The sequence below is a fragment of the Petaurus breviceps genome, unplaced genomic scaffold, assembly GCF_028583685.1.
Source record: "Petaurus breviceps papuanus isolate PSGF00001 unplaced genomic scaffold, PetGlider_PUasm1.0 115, whole genome shotgun sequence".
Classification (NCBI taxonomy): Eukaryota; Metazoa; Chordata; class Mammalia; order Diprotodontia; family Petauridae; genus Petaurus; species Petaurus breviceps.
The window spans coordinates 2,481,140-2,497,104 of NW_027185612.1; the positions used below are offsets into that span (position 1 = coordinate 2,481,140).

The 15,965-nt window shown below is 50.2% G+C and overlaps 1 protein-coding gene across 3 annotated transcripts in view; it reads right to left on the bottom strand.

The window, feature by feature from the left end:
* Window positions 1–77: 77 nt before the first annotated feature.
* The window catches only part of SMARCD3 (SWI/SNF related BAF chromatin remodeling complex subunit D3), a 46,992-nt gene continuing 31,104 nt past the window's right edge, over window positions 78–15,965 (bottom strand). The window contains exons 1-13 of one of the 3 annotated variants that reach the window (XM_069083921.1): window positions 12,908–13,117; window positions 7,546–7,757; window positions 5,634–5,676; window positions 4,502–4,624; window positions 3,856–3,978; window positions 3,417–3,512; window positions 3,032–3,133; window positions 2,619–2,780; window positions 1,571–1,668; window positions 1,256–1,391; window positions 807–929; window positions 563–664; window positions 78–277 (exon numbers count right to left, since the gene is read on the bottom strand). In XM_069083921.1, coding sequence (XP_068940022.1) covers window positions 224–277; window positions 563–664; window positions 807–929; window positions 1,256–1,391; window positions 1,571–1,668; window positions 2,619–2,780; window positions 3,032–3,133; window positions 3,417–3,512; window positions 3,856–3,978; window positions 4,502–4,624; window positions 5,634–5,676; window positions 7,546–7,757; window positions 12,908–12,985 — 1,452 coding nt within the window. In that variant the 5' untranslated portion in view covers window positions 12,986–13,117 and the 3' untranslated portion in view covers window positions 78–223. Of the gene's footprint in view, window positions 278–562; window positions 665–806; window positions 930–1,255; window positions 1,392–1,570; window positions 1,669–2,618; window positions 2,781–3,031; window positions 3,134–3,416; window positions 3,513–3,819; window positions 3,979–4,501; window positions 4,625–5,633; window positions 5,677–7,545; window positions 7,758–12,907; window positions 13,118–15,965 lie in introns of those variants that run through there. The other 2 variants (XM_069083914.1, XM_069083931.1) reach the window with 2 other exon arrangements.

The following is a 15,965-nucleotide window of genomic DNA, read 5'->3' on the forward strand; positions in this document are numbered from 1 at the left end:
AGCATGGGAGGGGAAAGGAATGGGAGACTCCTTTTTGCCTCTTACATCTTCCCAGTTCCCAATAACTACACAGTTACTGGTAGCTGAATGACCTTTAATCTGGTCCCCCCAGCCCCACATGGAAATTATCTCAGGAGTGATGTTACAGCCCGGGGGAGGTCCCTGGGGGGCAGGGGACCTGGCCCTGGAAGTCCATGGTGGTGTCTGGTCCAAGGAGGTGTTCCTAGGTGTTTCGTACACCCAGGGATTGCTCCAGTTCCTGCCTTCGCTGCTGGATCTGCAGAAAGGAAGAGCAGTACTGGGTACAGCCCCTCTGGGGAGGGAAGAACCCACTCACAAGCACAGAGGCAACCTCACCTGGGGGGAGACCTTGGGAGCAAGTTTCCTATGTTTAGATGGGAGCAGGAGAGGTACTGTACCTTGGGGTGGGGACTGAAAAGGGGAGAGATTTCTCTAGAGAGATTCTCATTGAAGAAGCTATTTTTTTTTTTTAAATAACCTGCCCTGGAATGGAGGGGTTGGGGAAAGGAAAGAGTGCACATGATTGGCACTACTGTGCTACCTTGCAGTAGAAATAGCGGCTGACAGCTTCCTGGGACCAGGGCTGGTGGTAGAACTCTGCCCGACGTTCCTCCTCAGGATTTCCTGCTACATCTGTCATTACCTGAAGGAGAACAAAGGAGTCAGCCTCTCAACCCAGAACCATCTTCCTTGTTACCCATCTTCCTAAAACTTAACATCTACCCAAATCTCTTTCATTCCCTATACTCATAACCTTGAGCTTTTTCTCCATGCCAGCTTCTTACCTTAAGGTCCCGACTCTGGGAGCGGAGAAGATCTTGGACATAGCCTTTGGGGTCTCTGGAGAAACTCAGCATGAAGTCCCTCTGAATCTTGAGCTGGTTTATAGACTCGATCGTCTCGTGGATCTAGAAGTAGAAAGAGAAGGGCTTTCTTATTCTGAACCTGTCTCAGTGGGAGAAAAAGAAGTCATGGGGGGCGGGGTGGGGGGGAGAAGTAGGGTGTGGCTTTACTCTCTTGTGCTTCCAAATGCAAGTCCTATACCTCCTTTAACCCTTCCAACATCTTGGGGAAGTAGGAGAGAGGGGAGTGGCATAGGAAGAGACTGAGGTTCAGGAAGCACAGGGGAAAAGATGTAATAGTGTCTTGATCTGCTCAATCTCCAGGACATTCATTCTGTATCTGCATTTTGTTCGGGTTTATGCCCATTGCCAGCTCTAAGTACTGATCCTACCTTACTGTCCAGGGCACTGATCTCCTGCTGGTTGGCTGTGGACAGAAGGAAGCTGCTCATCTGACCCTTCAGTGGCTCTTCCACCTCCACATCAATATCATAACATGCTGTCTTCTTCTGGTCTGAGGGGTCCACACTACCAGGAGAAAGGCAACCTTTAATTCCAGGGCCTATACAGGCTCCAAGGGCCTAGGAGACTTGGGATGTGAGCCAAAGGAATAGATGGGAAGCTGGGGAAAGACCAAAAATTGGAGGCAGGGAGGGGCAAGTAATTGGAGAATTCTGGGGTGGAGAGAGGGAGAGGAACTATCTCACCTGATGACATGGTTGATTACAATTGGGTCTGGGGGCAGTAGCAGGGCTGTGAGGCGCTGGGGGATTTCAGAAAATTTCAGCCGAGGACAGTCAAAAATCTGGGGAAAGGGGGGAGGGAGTACAAAAGATATCACCCTTTTGTGCTTGAGGATGTTAGGGTCCTCATTTCAATTTTCCAACTCAAGAAAAGCCCCCTTATGGAGACTGAGACCAGCCATCAATACTCAGTAAAAATGGGATTATGGTGAGATGACTATAGATTACCTTCTGAGACTAATAATACCTTAATGATCTTCTCACATTTATAGAATTTCTTATATTTTTCCAAGTGTTTTTTACAGGCATAGGTTTTTCACAATAGTCCTATGTGGTAGGTGAAGCTGGCATCATCTCTTTTTTTTTTTTTTGCTTTTTGGAGGGCAATTGGAGTTAAGTGACTTGCCCAAAGTCTAGTAAGCGTGTCAAGTGTCTGAGGCCGAATTTGAACTCAGGTCGTCCTGACTCTAGGGCCGGTGCTTTGTTCACTGTGCCACCTAGCCACCCCCATCATCTCTATTTCAAAAACAGAATTAGGCTCTGAGTGGAGGTTAAGAAATGTGTTCAAGGTCATGTAGGTCTTGGGACTCCTGACTCAACTCCCAGAGATCCTTTGGAGGACTTTGGGTCTGGTTGAGGACACTCAGATGGTTTAAGCGACTCGTCTCTGTCCACACAGGCATTTCGTGGCGGAGTCAGGACCAGAACCCAGTTTTCCTTTTCTGATCTGTTGCTCCTTCCTCTACACTTGGGGCCTCCAATGAATATCTACTTCTTGCCTTCCATGAAGCTTGAATGGAGCCTGCACATAGTAGGAGTCCAGTAAACATCCGTTAAGTTAGTGAATGATTTCATTTGATCCTCAATGCCTTTGCGCAGTAAGGAGAGGAGCTAGCATCCCTATTTGCAAGATGAAACCATTCAATAGAGTTTTAGGTTCTAGTTACCTTCGTGGAAGTCTTTGTCCCTACTCCTTGATCCCTCAGATCCCTGGATTGAGGGGAGAGGTTACCTGCTGGAAGTACTTGTCCCCATTGATATACTCCTTGTCATGAGAATCCTGCAGCCGGTTAGTCTTTACATACTGCCACAGGGCCTGAACGATGGCTGATCGGCTCTGGGTGTGAAGCCCCAGCAGTCTGGCCAGGCGAGGATCCAGTTTGAACTGGGGAGGCTGTGCAAACAAGGGCAGGGGAAGATAAAGGGAGGTGGACGGGCAGAACATTTTGGAAATAGGGACCTTGCAGAGAGGGCTCCTTTGAGATAAGGCTCTCCCAAAGGAAAAGGAAGGAGGAGAGAATTTCCAAGGGGCCCAACCCAGAGGTCTAAGAGAAAAGTCACTGGGGACCTCTCCGGCCTCTTCCCACAGAGGACAAGGGCACTGATGGGGTTTCTGAGGGGAAGCTGGCAGGAGGGAGCATGTACCTGATAGTCCAACATAAGGAGTAAGGTGCAGCGCACGCTCAGGTCCCCTGGCCGCTTTACCTGGAATCCATCTGTTTCCTGTGTTGTGGGTGTCCGGTGCCACTGTCCAGGGGACAAAGAATTAGGTTACCACCACAGATCTGCCTGAATTTTGGGTAACTTTGCGCTCCCTAGGCTGAAGGCTGAGCTTGGAAATGGTGGCAATCTTAGTTGAGGATGCATCTGCAAGCTTCTGTAGAGTACTGTACACAGGAGGTGCCTAATAAATGTTTGCTAAAATTGGTTAATCTTGGGTTCTGTGTGGAAAGGGCAGGATTTGGGGGGGTCACAATAACAAGGCGTTTTTGCTTTATGAATAAATGAATGAATGAATAGGATCTCTCACCTCCACCAGGTGGTTGTCTGGGCCATAGAGATCTTTGTCCAGCTCAATGACCAAACTCTTAAAGAAGGAAGAGAACTTCCGCTTCTGCTTGCTGGGCTGTGGGAGCAGAACAGGGGCCGCGTGGGGGCAAAACAGGGGCCATGGGGGGGTGGAATAAGGCTGGGCTGGGAGCAGGCAAGGGAGGGGCTATCAGAATGAACTCGGTAAGGGCGAGATGGGGCAGCACGAACAGATGCAGCCTCCTCCCTCCCCTAGAACTGTCCCTTCTGCATAAGCACCCCAGTACTCCACGTCTCCCCTGCCCCATCCCATCCTATCCCATCGCTTCTGTCCTCCCTGAGGCCTGGCACAAGTGGGGCTGCTGCATCTCTCCCAGCAAGTCCATTGTAGGCCCATAACCCACCCCAGGATCCGTGGAGAGACCTGGGCCAGGACGTACGTCATCCAGCAGTTTCCCCTCCACCCGCAGTTCCCAGGACGCGATGCTGCCATCTGAGTCCTCTGCATCTGGCTTCGCAGGGTTAAACGTGTTGGAGATGTAGAGCCGAAGCTTTCGCTTTTGCTGTAGAAGAAAGATCGACACGCCCACCGTGGAGCGGTCAGGGAAGAGCCTTTGATCCCTGAGGCAGAAAGCCAACTTGTAGGACCTACATTCTAATCTTGGGGGAGGGTGCAGTATGTCCACCTACCCTAGGACAAATGCTGTAATATCCTGAGGGAAGATCTCAAACTCCCCCGGAGCAGATAATAGCTAACATTTATAAAGAGCTTTTTAAAGTTTGCAAAACACTTTACAAACATCTCAGGTGAGCCTTTCTCAATGGTCCTATGAGATGTATGCTTCAGGTATTTTACTGATGGAGCTGAAGCTGAGAGGTTAAGTAATTTAAGGTTAAGGAACTTGCTTGAGGGCACATAGCTTGTTAGTATTGAGAAGTAGGCTATGAATCCAGACCTCTCAATTCTAGTCCAGTGCTTTCTACCACACTGCTGCGGTTTCTTTATACTATATCCTCCCGTAACTAGATACTATGTGCCCAAGGTCCTGGCTGGGGGAGGGGGGGGCACTCCTAAACCCATGACACCTTCATCGGCCTCTTCAGGGCTTCTTGGATGTCCACCCGCTTCCGCATGATGGTCTGGTCCAGCTTCCTCTCAAAGGCCAGCAGGTCCATGTAAGCCTGAGACTCGGGGACCAGCTCTCGGATCTGGAGGTAAGGGGCAGAGAATTAGGGGCTTCAACCAACCTGGGTTATGAAATGTAGACATCATCTGACCCCAGAACTTTGGAGTTAGGGGTGTCTAAACTTTGGATGTGGAAGGTGAGGGTTTCAGTAAATCCCAAGGCATGGAATTGACAGGAGTGGGGAGATTCCATATCCATCTAACCTTATATTCGATAGAAAAGACTTCACGAATTAGGGATAAGGGAATTATCTCATCCTTTAAGGAAACCCATCCATTCTGTCTTTAGGGAAGGTGGGATCAGTTGGCAAACTAAATCAGGAAGGAGAACAGCTGCCCACTTTACCCTTTAACATAGTCCCTGAAGCTTGGGGTTCTAATGAGATGTGATGGCTCCTAGTGGTCACTGTGAAGGTAGGGGCTCTTGGGTCCTTGAGAGAACTGAGGGAGCCAACAGTCAGAGTTTGGGGAACCATGGGGTCAGACCTTAGTCTCACAGTGCACAAATCGCTGGCATTTGGGTGACTTCGACATCACTGTGGGCTCCTACCCTTCACCCTAACAGTGGAACAATTACCCTGTCCAGTCTATTTGGGTCCCTCTCCCTAGACTCCCAACCAGTCTCTATGCTAGCTCTCTGAAGTATTCTACTTCCCAGCTTAGCCCAGACCCCAGTTTCTATTCCCCTCAACCCTGCCCCTCAAAGCTTCTGTGCCCCCTTTTATCCCCAGTCTTTCTGGGTCCCTCAACTTCGATTCACTGAAACCCCACCTCCCCCAGCTCCAGTCAGCATTCTGGCCCCTCATATTCCTGCGTCTTTCCTCTGTCCCCCTCCCCCCTCCCAACCCGCTGGCCTGGGGAGCCTCACTTCTTAATTAGCTTTTTAGAGAAAAAGTGAAAGTGACTGTGACGAAGAAGCTTTGGCCCGGAGGGAGGAGGGGGAGGTATCGCAGTGGGGGGGGGGGGGGCAGCAGAGGAGGGGAGCAGAAAGGGAGGGGGGCAGGCAGGGGGGCTGCCGTGAAAGGCACTCACCCTTTGAGGGAGGATTTTGTCAGCCATCTTCCTCCTCTTGGCACTGTACATTTTTTAAAGAAAAAACCAGGTTACCATGGCGACAGATCTGGGAGTAACGAGGCCACCTGCTAAATTATCCCGACATCTCCGCCCGCCCGGCTGGGGTTCCCACAGCCTGCCCGGTTGCCTGAGGGGCTAAGCGGCCAGGCAGTGGGGCTGGGGCTGTGGACTCCCCTGGGGGATGGGACTGACCCTAGTCACTCCCTAGCCTCAGAATACCCCTCCCTCCCACCACATCCACAGGGTTAGGGAGGATCTGGAACAACTTGGACTTGGGGGACAAGGAGAGGGAGTGGTATTCAAAGGTCTCATTGGCTGGGATTTTTCAGGAAGCCTGGACTGGAGGGTAGACCAAGGATGGGGGCAGGGCAGGGCTGTGGAGCTTGAGCCAGGAAACTCCAGGGTGATCAGATGAACTTTGGGGGAAGAAGGCATGGGCTAGGGCTCGTGGCCTAAGCTAAGGGAAAGGAAGGTTACTTTCCTCCTAGTCACAGGGGAATGGGGTAACAATGTGCCCTGGCTTGTATTTGGGCATGGGGCATTCAAAGGACACACATGCATGGGCAACCAGGAAAATGGGAACAATCTGGGGCCATGTGCCTATGTCCCCTGTATGCCCATGTTAGGGGCATCGTTTAGTATTATACACAGATGTGGCTGGGGACTAAGGAATCAAGGCCACATTGGGGCTTGGAAACAGGGACAAAGATCTGAATCTTCTTTTATGAGGTCTCTGCCCCTGGCCCCCAGATAGGATTAAATTATCTCTCAGATCCCTTCCAACTATAAAATGTACAATCGTAGGATCTATTCTTAACCAAGGCTGGGGAAGCCAAGGCTGGTTTGAGCATGTGCTGGGACGATAGCTCCACACTGCCCCTATGTGGTGTTCTGTCCCATTGCCCAGTTCCCTGTTCAACCTCTCCCCCACCCCCTAGCCCCACGAGAGAGGTGAGGGGAAAGCCTCTTTTTTCACAGGTATACCTCACTTTAAGCTAACTCACTATATGGAAAATCCAGATTTATATGAGATAAATTACGCTGTTTAGGCTAGGATCATTTACTTTACCATGAGATTCCTTTGGACTCACTGGATTTAGATTTGGAAGGGACCTCAGAGGTCATTTAGTGAATTTCTTCTTTGACAGATAAGGAAAGTAAGACTTTAAGGAGGGAATTTAACTGAATGTTTTAAAATAGTATTCAAGTGAACATTAATGATAATTTACAAAAGTCCTAATTATACCCTTTTCAAGAATTCATCTGTTGTGCAAAGTAAGGCTTCCATGTTTCACTAACAACCAAAGACCTAAAAGGAGTCTTGTATTTGCAGCCCAAGCTGGAGGAAGCTGGTACTGGTGGGACTGAACTGAACCAAGAGGGCATGGAGCCACACTTGATCTGGTGGGCATGGCACACCTCCTGTGGCCTCTAAGACCCTCCCAGGACTATAACCAATGGAGCCACCACCCCCAAGAGCTGACCAAGAACCAACGGAGCAGATACACTGGGGCTGAGAGCTAGGGGGGGCAGTAATGATGGGAGGTTTGGGGAGAAGGGGTATGGAACAAGGTAAGATAAGGGCAGAGAAGAGAGCATGTAGGGAATGCGGGGAAAAGGCAGAAGCTGTGGATATGCCATCACTTCATAAATAAGCTGTGGAAGAAAAATGGGGCAAGCCAAAGGCTAAAGCCTAAAGGAAGGCCATTGACTCCCCAGGATGGGGAGTAGAGGGCGGGGGGACGGGACATATTCCTCCATCTTGATTACTCCTTCCAAGCTAAAACTTTGCCCCCAAGACTAGCTATTCCCAAAGCCAGTCACTCTCCCCCCCTCCTTCCCTCCACTTGCAGGTAGCTCTCTCACTCACCTGCGGCTCCTGGTAGGGGCTGTGGGCACTGGCTGGCCCTGACTCTGCGCCTGGCTCTGCCCGGGTGGGGGTGCTGCTCGCTTGCGGGCTGGCTCCATTCCGGCCGGGGCCAGGCCAGGCCGAACGGCGGGGCTGCCCATGTACGGGGAACCCGGGGGACCCATGGGCGCCCCCTGATGGGGCATCCGGGCTCCAGACGGCATCCCGGGGCGCTGGGTTGGGGAGCAGGGTTGGAGGGAGGAGGGGAGCAAAGCAGAGACATGGCAAGCCAGTCAGATTGGAGCAGCTAGCCTTTGACTCTGTGCTCCAGAGATCACACCTGGAGGCTCAAAGCCCATCTGAGATTTAAACCTCTAATTTGGCCACATCAACATCTGGATACATCCAACAGTAACAGTCCTTCCCACCCACCTCCCAAATATCTTCAGAAGTCCAAGACCCCTCAGCTATGACCCTGAGCTTTCTAGGCTTAGCTTGCAATGAGAGGATGAAGGGGACAGGGGAGCGGGGGTGGGGAGGGGAGAGGTACCAGGGTGGGGAATATGCTCTATTTGGGTACAGTTCATTCTTACAAAAGGAAGCTGGGTGCTACCCAGACAGATGCTAAAGGGATCCCTTTGAGTCCTGTTCAATCAGGACCCACAAGGGTAAATAATAATAGTGCCTAAACTTTTTTCATGATCATTATTATAACGCCTAGTGTAGTAGTTTGTGTCCTGGCCAGTACATATGTTTTATAGCTCAAGAATTCCCTCTATTATGGCAGATCAAAAACTGAACTACAACCAATAGTCTTAAAAAGTTGCCTGGGGTACTAAGAGTTTAAGTTACTTGCCCAGGATCATGCAATCAGTGTGTATCAGAGGGAAGAGTTAAACCTAGGGCTTACCAACTCAGAGACCAACTATCATGCCAGTACCTCTCTTCAATACCCCAAGGCCCAATGATCATCTTCTTGTGGGCCCTCCCTCACCAATGCACATCCTAGGTCTTCATTTGCCTTAAAAGATAACAATGAGTTGCAATGGCAGCCAACCCTCTGACAATGAACTTCTCTGCACACACTTGATTGGGTCATGCTTGGATAGTAGATACAGCCAGCTACTGGCCCCATACATGAAGTCTCTCCAGCTCGACAGGCCATGCCAGAACGTATGCTAGCACAGTTTTCAAAACCCCAGGGTCACCTCCATATCACAGTGATGCATCATAGTGGGACTTCTGTGGAGGTTGTGCATGAGTAGAAATTCAATAAATATTTGCTGAATGAAGGAATCTCATATGATCCGCACAACAATCCTATGCCATTAGGAGGGAAAGTATGATTATGCCCATCTCACAAACTAGGAAAGTGCTTGAGGTTATAAAATTATAAAATGTTAGGGGTGGAAGAGATAGATCACCTACAGATTTCAAGCAGTCTGTGAACTTGGTAAAAATTATGTCTTTATTTCAATATAATTGGTTTCCTTCATAATATTATGTGTTTTATTTTATGTATTTAAAACCATTCTGAGAAGAGGTCCAAAGGTATCCCAGTCACCAAGAAAGGTTAAAAAGCCACTAATCCAGGCCCTCTTCTTACAGAGAGGAAAGCTAATGGTTACAGAGATAGTCTGTGGCTAAAGCAGGATTAGGGAATCTAAGGCTCATGACTTCTAGCTCTGTAATTTCTTTAGAGTATGCTGCCTTTCTAAAATCAGGGCTAGTTTCAATCCAATCCAATCTCAATCCCCAGCCCTGTCTAGCCTCACCTCCTAATTTCCTACTTCCTAATCCTGTCTGCTCTGTGCTTCTAAATAAAGGGACTTTATTTTTTTGAGGGGATGGGGACCCTAGATCTGTTCCACCTCTCCTTGGTAGACAGGAAGGCGGAAGGTAGTTAGTTACTGAAATATTACAAAGTAATTGGATGGAGGGGCACCACAGTCTGGTCAAGTCATCAGAAGGTTTTCTGGTTGGCAAGTTGGGGATTAGAAGGATGAATGAATGAGTGCATACAGAAAACTCAGATCTTAGAATTGGTTTTGGTATGTTCTAAGCAATGGCATCCGCTTCCAGGGTATGAGAAGAGTATGATGCCATGTTTTGGGGCTCTTGGCAAAGAAGGAATCATGGGCCAGGCTAGGTATGGGGAACTTTAGTTAAGGATTAGTTTAGAAAACTTAGGTGCCACCCAGTCTGGCACTGGGGAGATTTCTTTTACATATACTTCTAATTACCTTGCCCTGGTGTATTATTTTTGAATTTGTATATTCTCCTTTTCTTTGTAAATAAATCCTAGAAAATGTACTCTTGTGGTCTAGAGGTGGTAGAAGGGAAAGAGGGAAATGGGTGCAATGGTGGCTGCAGCAGAGGAAGGAAGGCAGGTATTTAGAGAATGAATATGGCAGTTCTCTTGAATCCAAGAAACTAAAAGAGTTTAGCAAGCCAAGAAGGCTGGAGAGCTCTGTGCCTCTGACTGGGGTCAGTGATTAGGGAAGTTTAGAAAGTAGTGAAAGGTAGAAGTCCTACTATTGAATGTAAGCTTCCTGAACTCCTTCCACCTGAAGAACCTGATGCCCCTGGCAGCTGACTGGGATTGATGTAAGGCCCAATACTGGATCCTAAAATGGCATGCTTCCTACCTCCTCAATGAACCCTATTTCCAGCTTCCTATTGGACCTTGTTTCTTGCTCCTTGGCTCTAAATCATCTGACTCGAATCCCGGATCCTCTACTTCCTGAAACCCTACTTTCCACAAGATACTCTGCTCTAATCCTGATCCCATGTTCTGAGAGAAGAGGAGCATAGAGAGATAGGAGACCAGCAGCTTTCTTTTGAATGTACTGGAGGACAGATCAGAGATGAGATCTTATTGGGTTTCCCATTTGTTTTTTCATCTGAGACTGATAGAAGATAGTATTCCAATATACTATAGTATCCAGAGACAAGGTCAGAGGTGGTATTAGGGTGAGTCAGAATGTTGGGTCAAAGAAAGAGTCTGGGGCAGGTCAGAGCTGGAAGTAAGTTCTGTAAAAGCCACAGAGCAGGCCTTGACCTTGCTCACGTCCACTTCAATTTGACAAGGTGGGAACAAAATGTTTGGGGGTTACAGTTGTAATCTGTCCAGTTTCCCTCAACTTTCCTCCAAAGGTTCTAGGATCCCACAGCTCTTTGAGGTTCCCCCAACTGCCCTCCCTACCCCCTCTCCCCACACAATCAAGTCCTGCCACTCAAGACAGTCAGGGGTCAGAGGAGCCTTGGGGAAGGAGATAAGGCAGAAATCAGCATCCCTGTCCCTGGGTGGTCAGATGACATGCAAATGAGATGCAAATGAGCAAATGAAGTGATCTACATGCTCATTAACCCCAATTGTCCAAGCCCTAGAAAAAGGGCTGGGGGAGGGAGGAGTGGGGAGCAAGGGAATCCAGAGACTACAAAGAAGGAGAAGGGAGATAGTCAGGGTCAAGGAAAGAGAGAGGGAGGTTAAGGATTCTTTGCACCTGTCATCTTCTCATGAAATTACCAGTTCTAGCCTGAGTTCTCCCCTCCCAGGAGTGAGTACAGCTGCCTTTGAGTCACAAGGAGAAGCCTATATACTGGGCCTGATGCCCCCAGAGCAGCCAACTCTCCTCTACCCCAGAATATCCCTAACCCTAATCTCCCCTCCCCCTACTTAAGGCCAGCTGTCTCTGCCCATCTCTCCTAAGGCCAAGATACTAAAAGGACTCAGTATAACAGAATCCTGAAGGGAGGGAGGGAGGGTAGTCATTCCCCCACAACAGACCCCCTTACTCCTGTGCTGACTCTTCCTTTCCCCCCCTCCCTCAGGCCCCTAGGAAGCCCTGCTGGTCCTGTCACTCACACTTCTGAGGTGGGTTGCTTGGTCATGGATATTCAAAGCAAGTCCTTCTTAGAGTCTCAGACTCTCCTTCCCCACCCACAGAGCAGACTCACAGAGGACTGCCTGGTCTCTGTGGATGGAGGCAAGAAAGGGGGGCACTGGGCAACACCTTTCGAAGCTCACAGCATGAGATTTAATGCTCTAAGTTGATCACATCATTCCCTGGTTAGACACATTAATCACATGCCCCATGCCCATTTTTTTCAAAGAGGCTTCATCTGGAAATGGGCTTGAGGCTTAGTATTCTTGGGGTGAGTTTCCTCCAAATACCCTTCCCTGAGGGTGAGCTGCTCCAGAAGTAGAAAGCACAGAAGTCAAGTCCAAGGGCCACCCCAGGCCCTTCACCACTTGGCAAAGCTATTCATTCCTATTCCTCCCTTGTCAGAGGACCTCTTTTGCCCCCAAGAGAATTGGGAGCTCCAGATCTTCTCACCAAGAAGCCAAAGAGATTCTGGAGAATTTGCCATAATCTAAAAGGGGATTTCCACTGGGGGCAAATCCCAAATTTGGTCTTTTAAATCAATTTCCTCTATAAAATGAGGGTACCTCAATACACCTCCCTCTTTTATCACCATCACCTATTCCCCACCTGGGGACGCTATGCCTTGCCTCCCTATGAATCGTTTCCATCTTGCTCTATTCCCCTCTCACACATCCTCCCTGACTCAGTTCCACAACCCACATCCCCCAGACCATTCCGTGTCCTCTTTGGAGCCTCATTCCTTCAGAGGCCTTTCTGAGAGTCCATCTTCCCTGCTCCTGCCATCACCATCTGTCTTCACTCTCTCTCCAGGACCCCAAGGGGCCCCACCTCTTCACACCTTTGAGGACCTGGGAACATCTTCCAGTCTGCTAAGCGAACTCTCAAACCTCAAACAGCCTCAGATCTCCAAAGGAAGACATCCGCAGTGTGGGGGCTCTCTCCGGCCCCAGGGACAGGGGGCTCCGGGGGCTCTCCCACCACCTCCCTCTTCCAAGATGCTGGGGTTGCCTGGGCTTGGCCTGGACGTCTCTTTGGGCGCTGGGGATCTCCCCCGCTCACAGCTCCCTCAAAGTCACCTGCTCCTCACTCCCGAGTCCCAGGAGCGAGGGAGACCCAGTGCTGATGTCCCAGCTCCGACAGCCCCGTTTTCTCCTGGGTCGGAGTCACGAACTAAGTTGGGGTCACAGCGGGGGTGCCCCTCGCTGAGGCTGTCCCCACTTCTCCCCCTAGCTCTCTCCCCGCGTATCCCCCAAGTCTCCAGTGAGTGGGCGCCTCGCCCCCTCCCTGCCCATCCCCATCCACCCCAAGATGGTCCAGGCTCTGAGGCTGCCCTGGCACACCCCACCTGGGGGCCGGGGCGCGGGTCCAACACGCCCCCCACCCCCAGCGCCGAGGGGCAGCGAGGGGAGAGCCCGCCTGGCCCCTCCCGGCCATCCCTCCATTCAGCCGGAGCCAGCTCACTCACCCTCCCCCGCTAACTTTCCCCCACTCACCACCCCATGGACCAGAAACTCAAAAAGTTTGCTTTTCGTGGCTTTGCGCGCCCCTCCAGTAACTTCGTCCGCGGCCATCGGGGTGGGCTCAGCCGCTCCTCTCTCTCACACACACACTCTCTCTCTCTCTTCCTCTTTCTTTCCCTTTTCTGCCTTTTTTTTCCTCCAACTCTCCCCTCTGAGTCCTGCTGGGCTCTCTCACACTTCTACTAGAGCGGAGTGGGGAGGGGGGCCCCTTCAGGGCTGCCCTGACGGCCCACGGCCCACGCCGCTCTTGCTCAGCTGCTGCCACCACTGCCGCTGCTGCTGCCGCCGCCGCCGCCGCCGCCGCCGCTGCCGCTGCCGCATTCCTGCACTGATAAGACAGAAATAGTCCGGGCTGCCCGGGGTCTGGCTGTTTACTCGGTGGGGACAGAAAATCCTGCCTTTTTAAACCTCGCTATCCAAACAGCGCAGATAAGCGGGGAGGCGAGCTGAAAATACCGTCTGTTGCTTGGCTCGCCTTGGCCTGCCCGCCCGCCCGCCAGCCCGCCCTGCAGCCCCGAGGCCTGGCTGGAGGGGGCGAGGGGAGAGGGGATGGGAGGGCTGGGAGGATGGGGGAGCGGAGGCTGGGGACCGGGGCTCAGCCACCCGGGGGCCGGCTCCGCAAATAGTTTCTGGGTTAGGGAATTCGCCAAGAGAGCCAGGCGAAGAACAATCATTTCCAACTTTCCCCCCCTTCCCTCCCCAAGTTGTTCCTGCTGCATTTCTAAGGCTCTTTCCCCCAGAGACCTGGCAGGCCAGAGCAGAGAAACATTCACTGGCAAAGATTCCAGCATGAGACCAAGAATGGAAGAGCCCCTTCCGCAGCGGGGCAGGGAGGCAGCAGGGGGTGGCGTGTGGGGCCGTGTGGGAGAGAGCCTCGATGAGTGTGTGTGTGTGTGTGTGTGTGTATCTTTGTGTGTGCACAGATCCTGGTGAATGCAGCCCCTTTGTGTGTATGTGTGTGTGTGTGTGTGTGCCTTTGTGCATGCGTGAAGACTTGTTCATGCGTCTACGTGCTTTTGGGTGTTTATCTTTGTGCTTAGAACTATATGTATGTGAGCCTGTGGTCTGTGTGAGCGTTCAGATGTCCATGTATGAGACTGACCATGTGTTGTGTATTTCGGCCTGTTTGTAAATGTATGCATCTATTTCTAGATATGTAAGTCTCTATCGGTGTCTCTAAGTGAGAAAGAGGGAAATATTTAGGAAAAAGAGACCAGGAGAAAGGGCCTGAGAATGTGAAGGGAGAAGAGGGTGGGCAAGAAGGATGAATGCCATGAAGTAGGAGGGCCGTGGCCTCCAGAGGTCCAATCTCTGGCCTTGGGGGCCTGAGAATGGAGGGAATGGTGGAGAGGACACTGCAGCTGCCATCCCAGGCACCCAAGTCCCACTGGGACAGCTGTTGGTTCTAAAAGCATAGAAAAGCTGTCTGGGGAGGTGGGGTTTGGTCTTAGGGAGCCTGAGAAAAAGGTTTGTGTGGGAGGGAGAGGCCAGGGAGTGGAGGAAGAACAGGAAACAAGAGGAACCAATCTGTGAGTTCTAACCTCTGCAGAGGAGCCTCTGACCCTTCCCCTGTCCCCTTATTCCCTACCCCCTGTTCCCACCAGCTTTTCTTCCCCATCAGTTGTGCTAAGGAGGGGAACACTTTGTCAGAGCCACCAAGGTCTTGTAGAGGCTCTCTAACCTCCAAAATCAACCTGAGGACAGGGACAATTAGCATGGCTAAATCAAACCAAAATCCTTCTTCCCTTTGGTGCTCCAACTCAACCCTACAGTCACAAATTCCACTGAAAGAACACATAAGGAGAAGAGGAGAGCTTAGTCAGTCTGTTTTGCCTACTGCCTGCTGTTCCTTCTGCCATTGCCTGGTTTCTTGTCCATCCAGTGTCTTCATGTGTGCAGACACTGATTTACACAGCCATCCGTGTCCCTTCTGTGTGCAGACATGCCAATCCCAAAAGGAAGAAGCAAGATACTTGGACACTTAGAATCCAGGATTCCCCCAAAGGGCTTTTCCTTTGTTCACTTAAGATGCCCCCCTCAAATCAGAATAGGATAATTCCTGGAAAGGAATACTTTTCAGCCAGCAAAAGCCACAATGGCTGAGTATAAAATGTAGGGACAACTGAATCAGGAGGTCCAAGGGTTATTTGTACAAATTTCAGGGGTCTTTGAACTTGGATGTGGAAAAACAAAACAAAACAAAACATTATCATCTTCACTGATCTCTGAAATTTGGTATTTCCTTCAATATTTAAAAACATTTTTCTGGGAAGGGGTCTTCACCAGACTACTAAAGAGAAACATGCCATTAAAAAAGTGATTGAGAACACTGGGACAAGAAAAGGTTGCTACCTGTAATGGCTCTCCTCCCTTTCCCCCAAAGACTTCAGGAGAATAGGGGTTGTCCTTCTCTCCCCTACATCTTATTTATTTCTCCTTTCCAACAAAACCCTATGTACTATGGGGGCCAGTCTCCCCATCGCCCCGCCCCCCAAAACACACTATCCTCATTCCTACCTTCATGTGAGAAATTCATGCTGTTCTCACTGGTGATGATCTCTTGTCTCCTCTCTGCCTACCCTTTGAGTCCCAGTTCAAGTTCTATGTATATTCCTTGAAGCCTACAGTGGTCTTTTCTCTGCATCTAATTTACATTCACTATCTGTACCACATGATTTGCTTAACTGAAAAATTAAAGTGTTTGTTCTTTCATTGTTCTGGGTGTGTATCTTGTCTCAAAAAAAAAATAAACCACACACGAGCACACACACACACACACACAAAACGACTGCAATCTCCTTCAGGACAAGGGGGTCCCCTTGTCTTCTACTGTAGTTCACCACCCCCTTCAATGTATAAACTCTATCCAATGCAATACAACGAACCAGCCCCTGCTCACAAAGAGCTTACATTCTATCAGTGAGATACACCGTGTACAGGAATAATTACATCCCCAGTGACTGAATGAGAAAAGCCTCCTTGGAGTAAGTGATGTCTGAAGGAGCCTTGAGGGGACACAGGGATTCTGAGA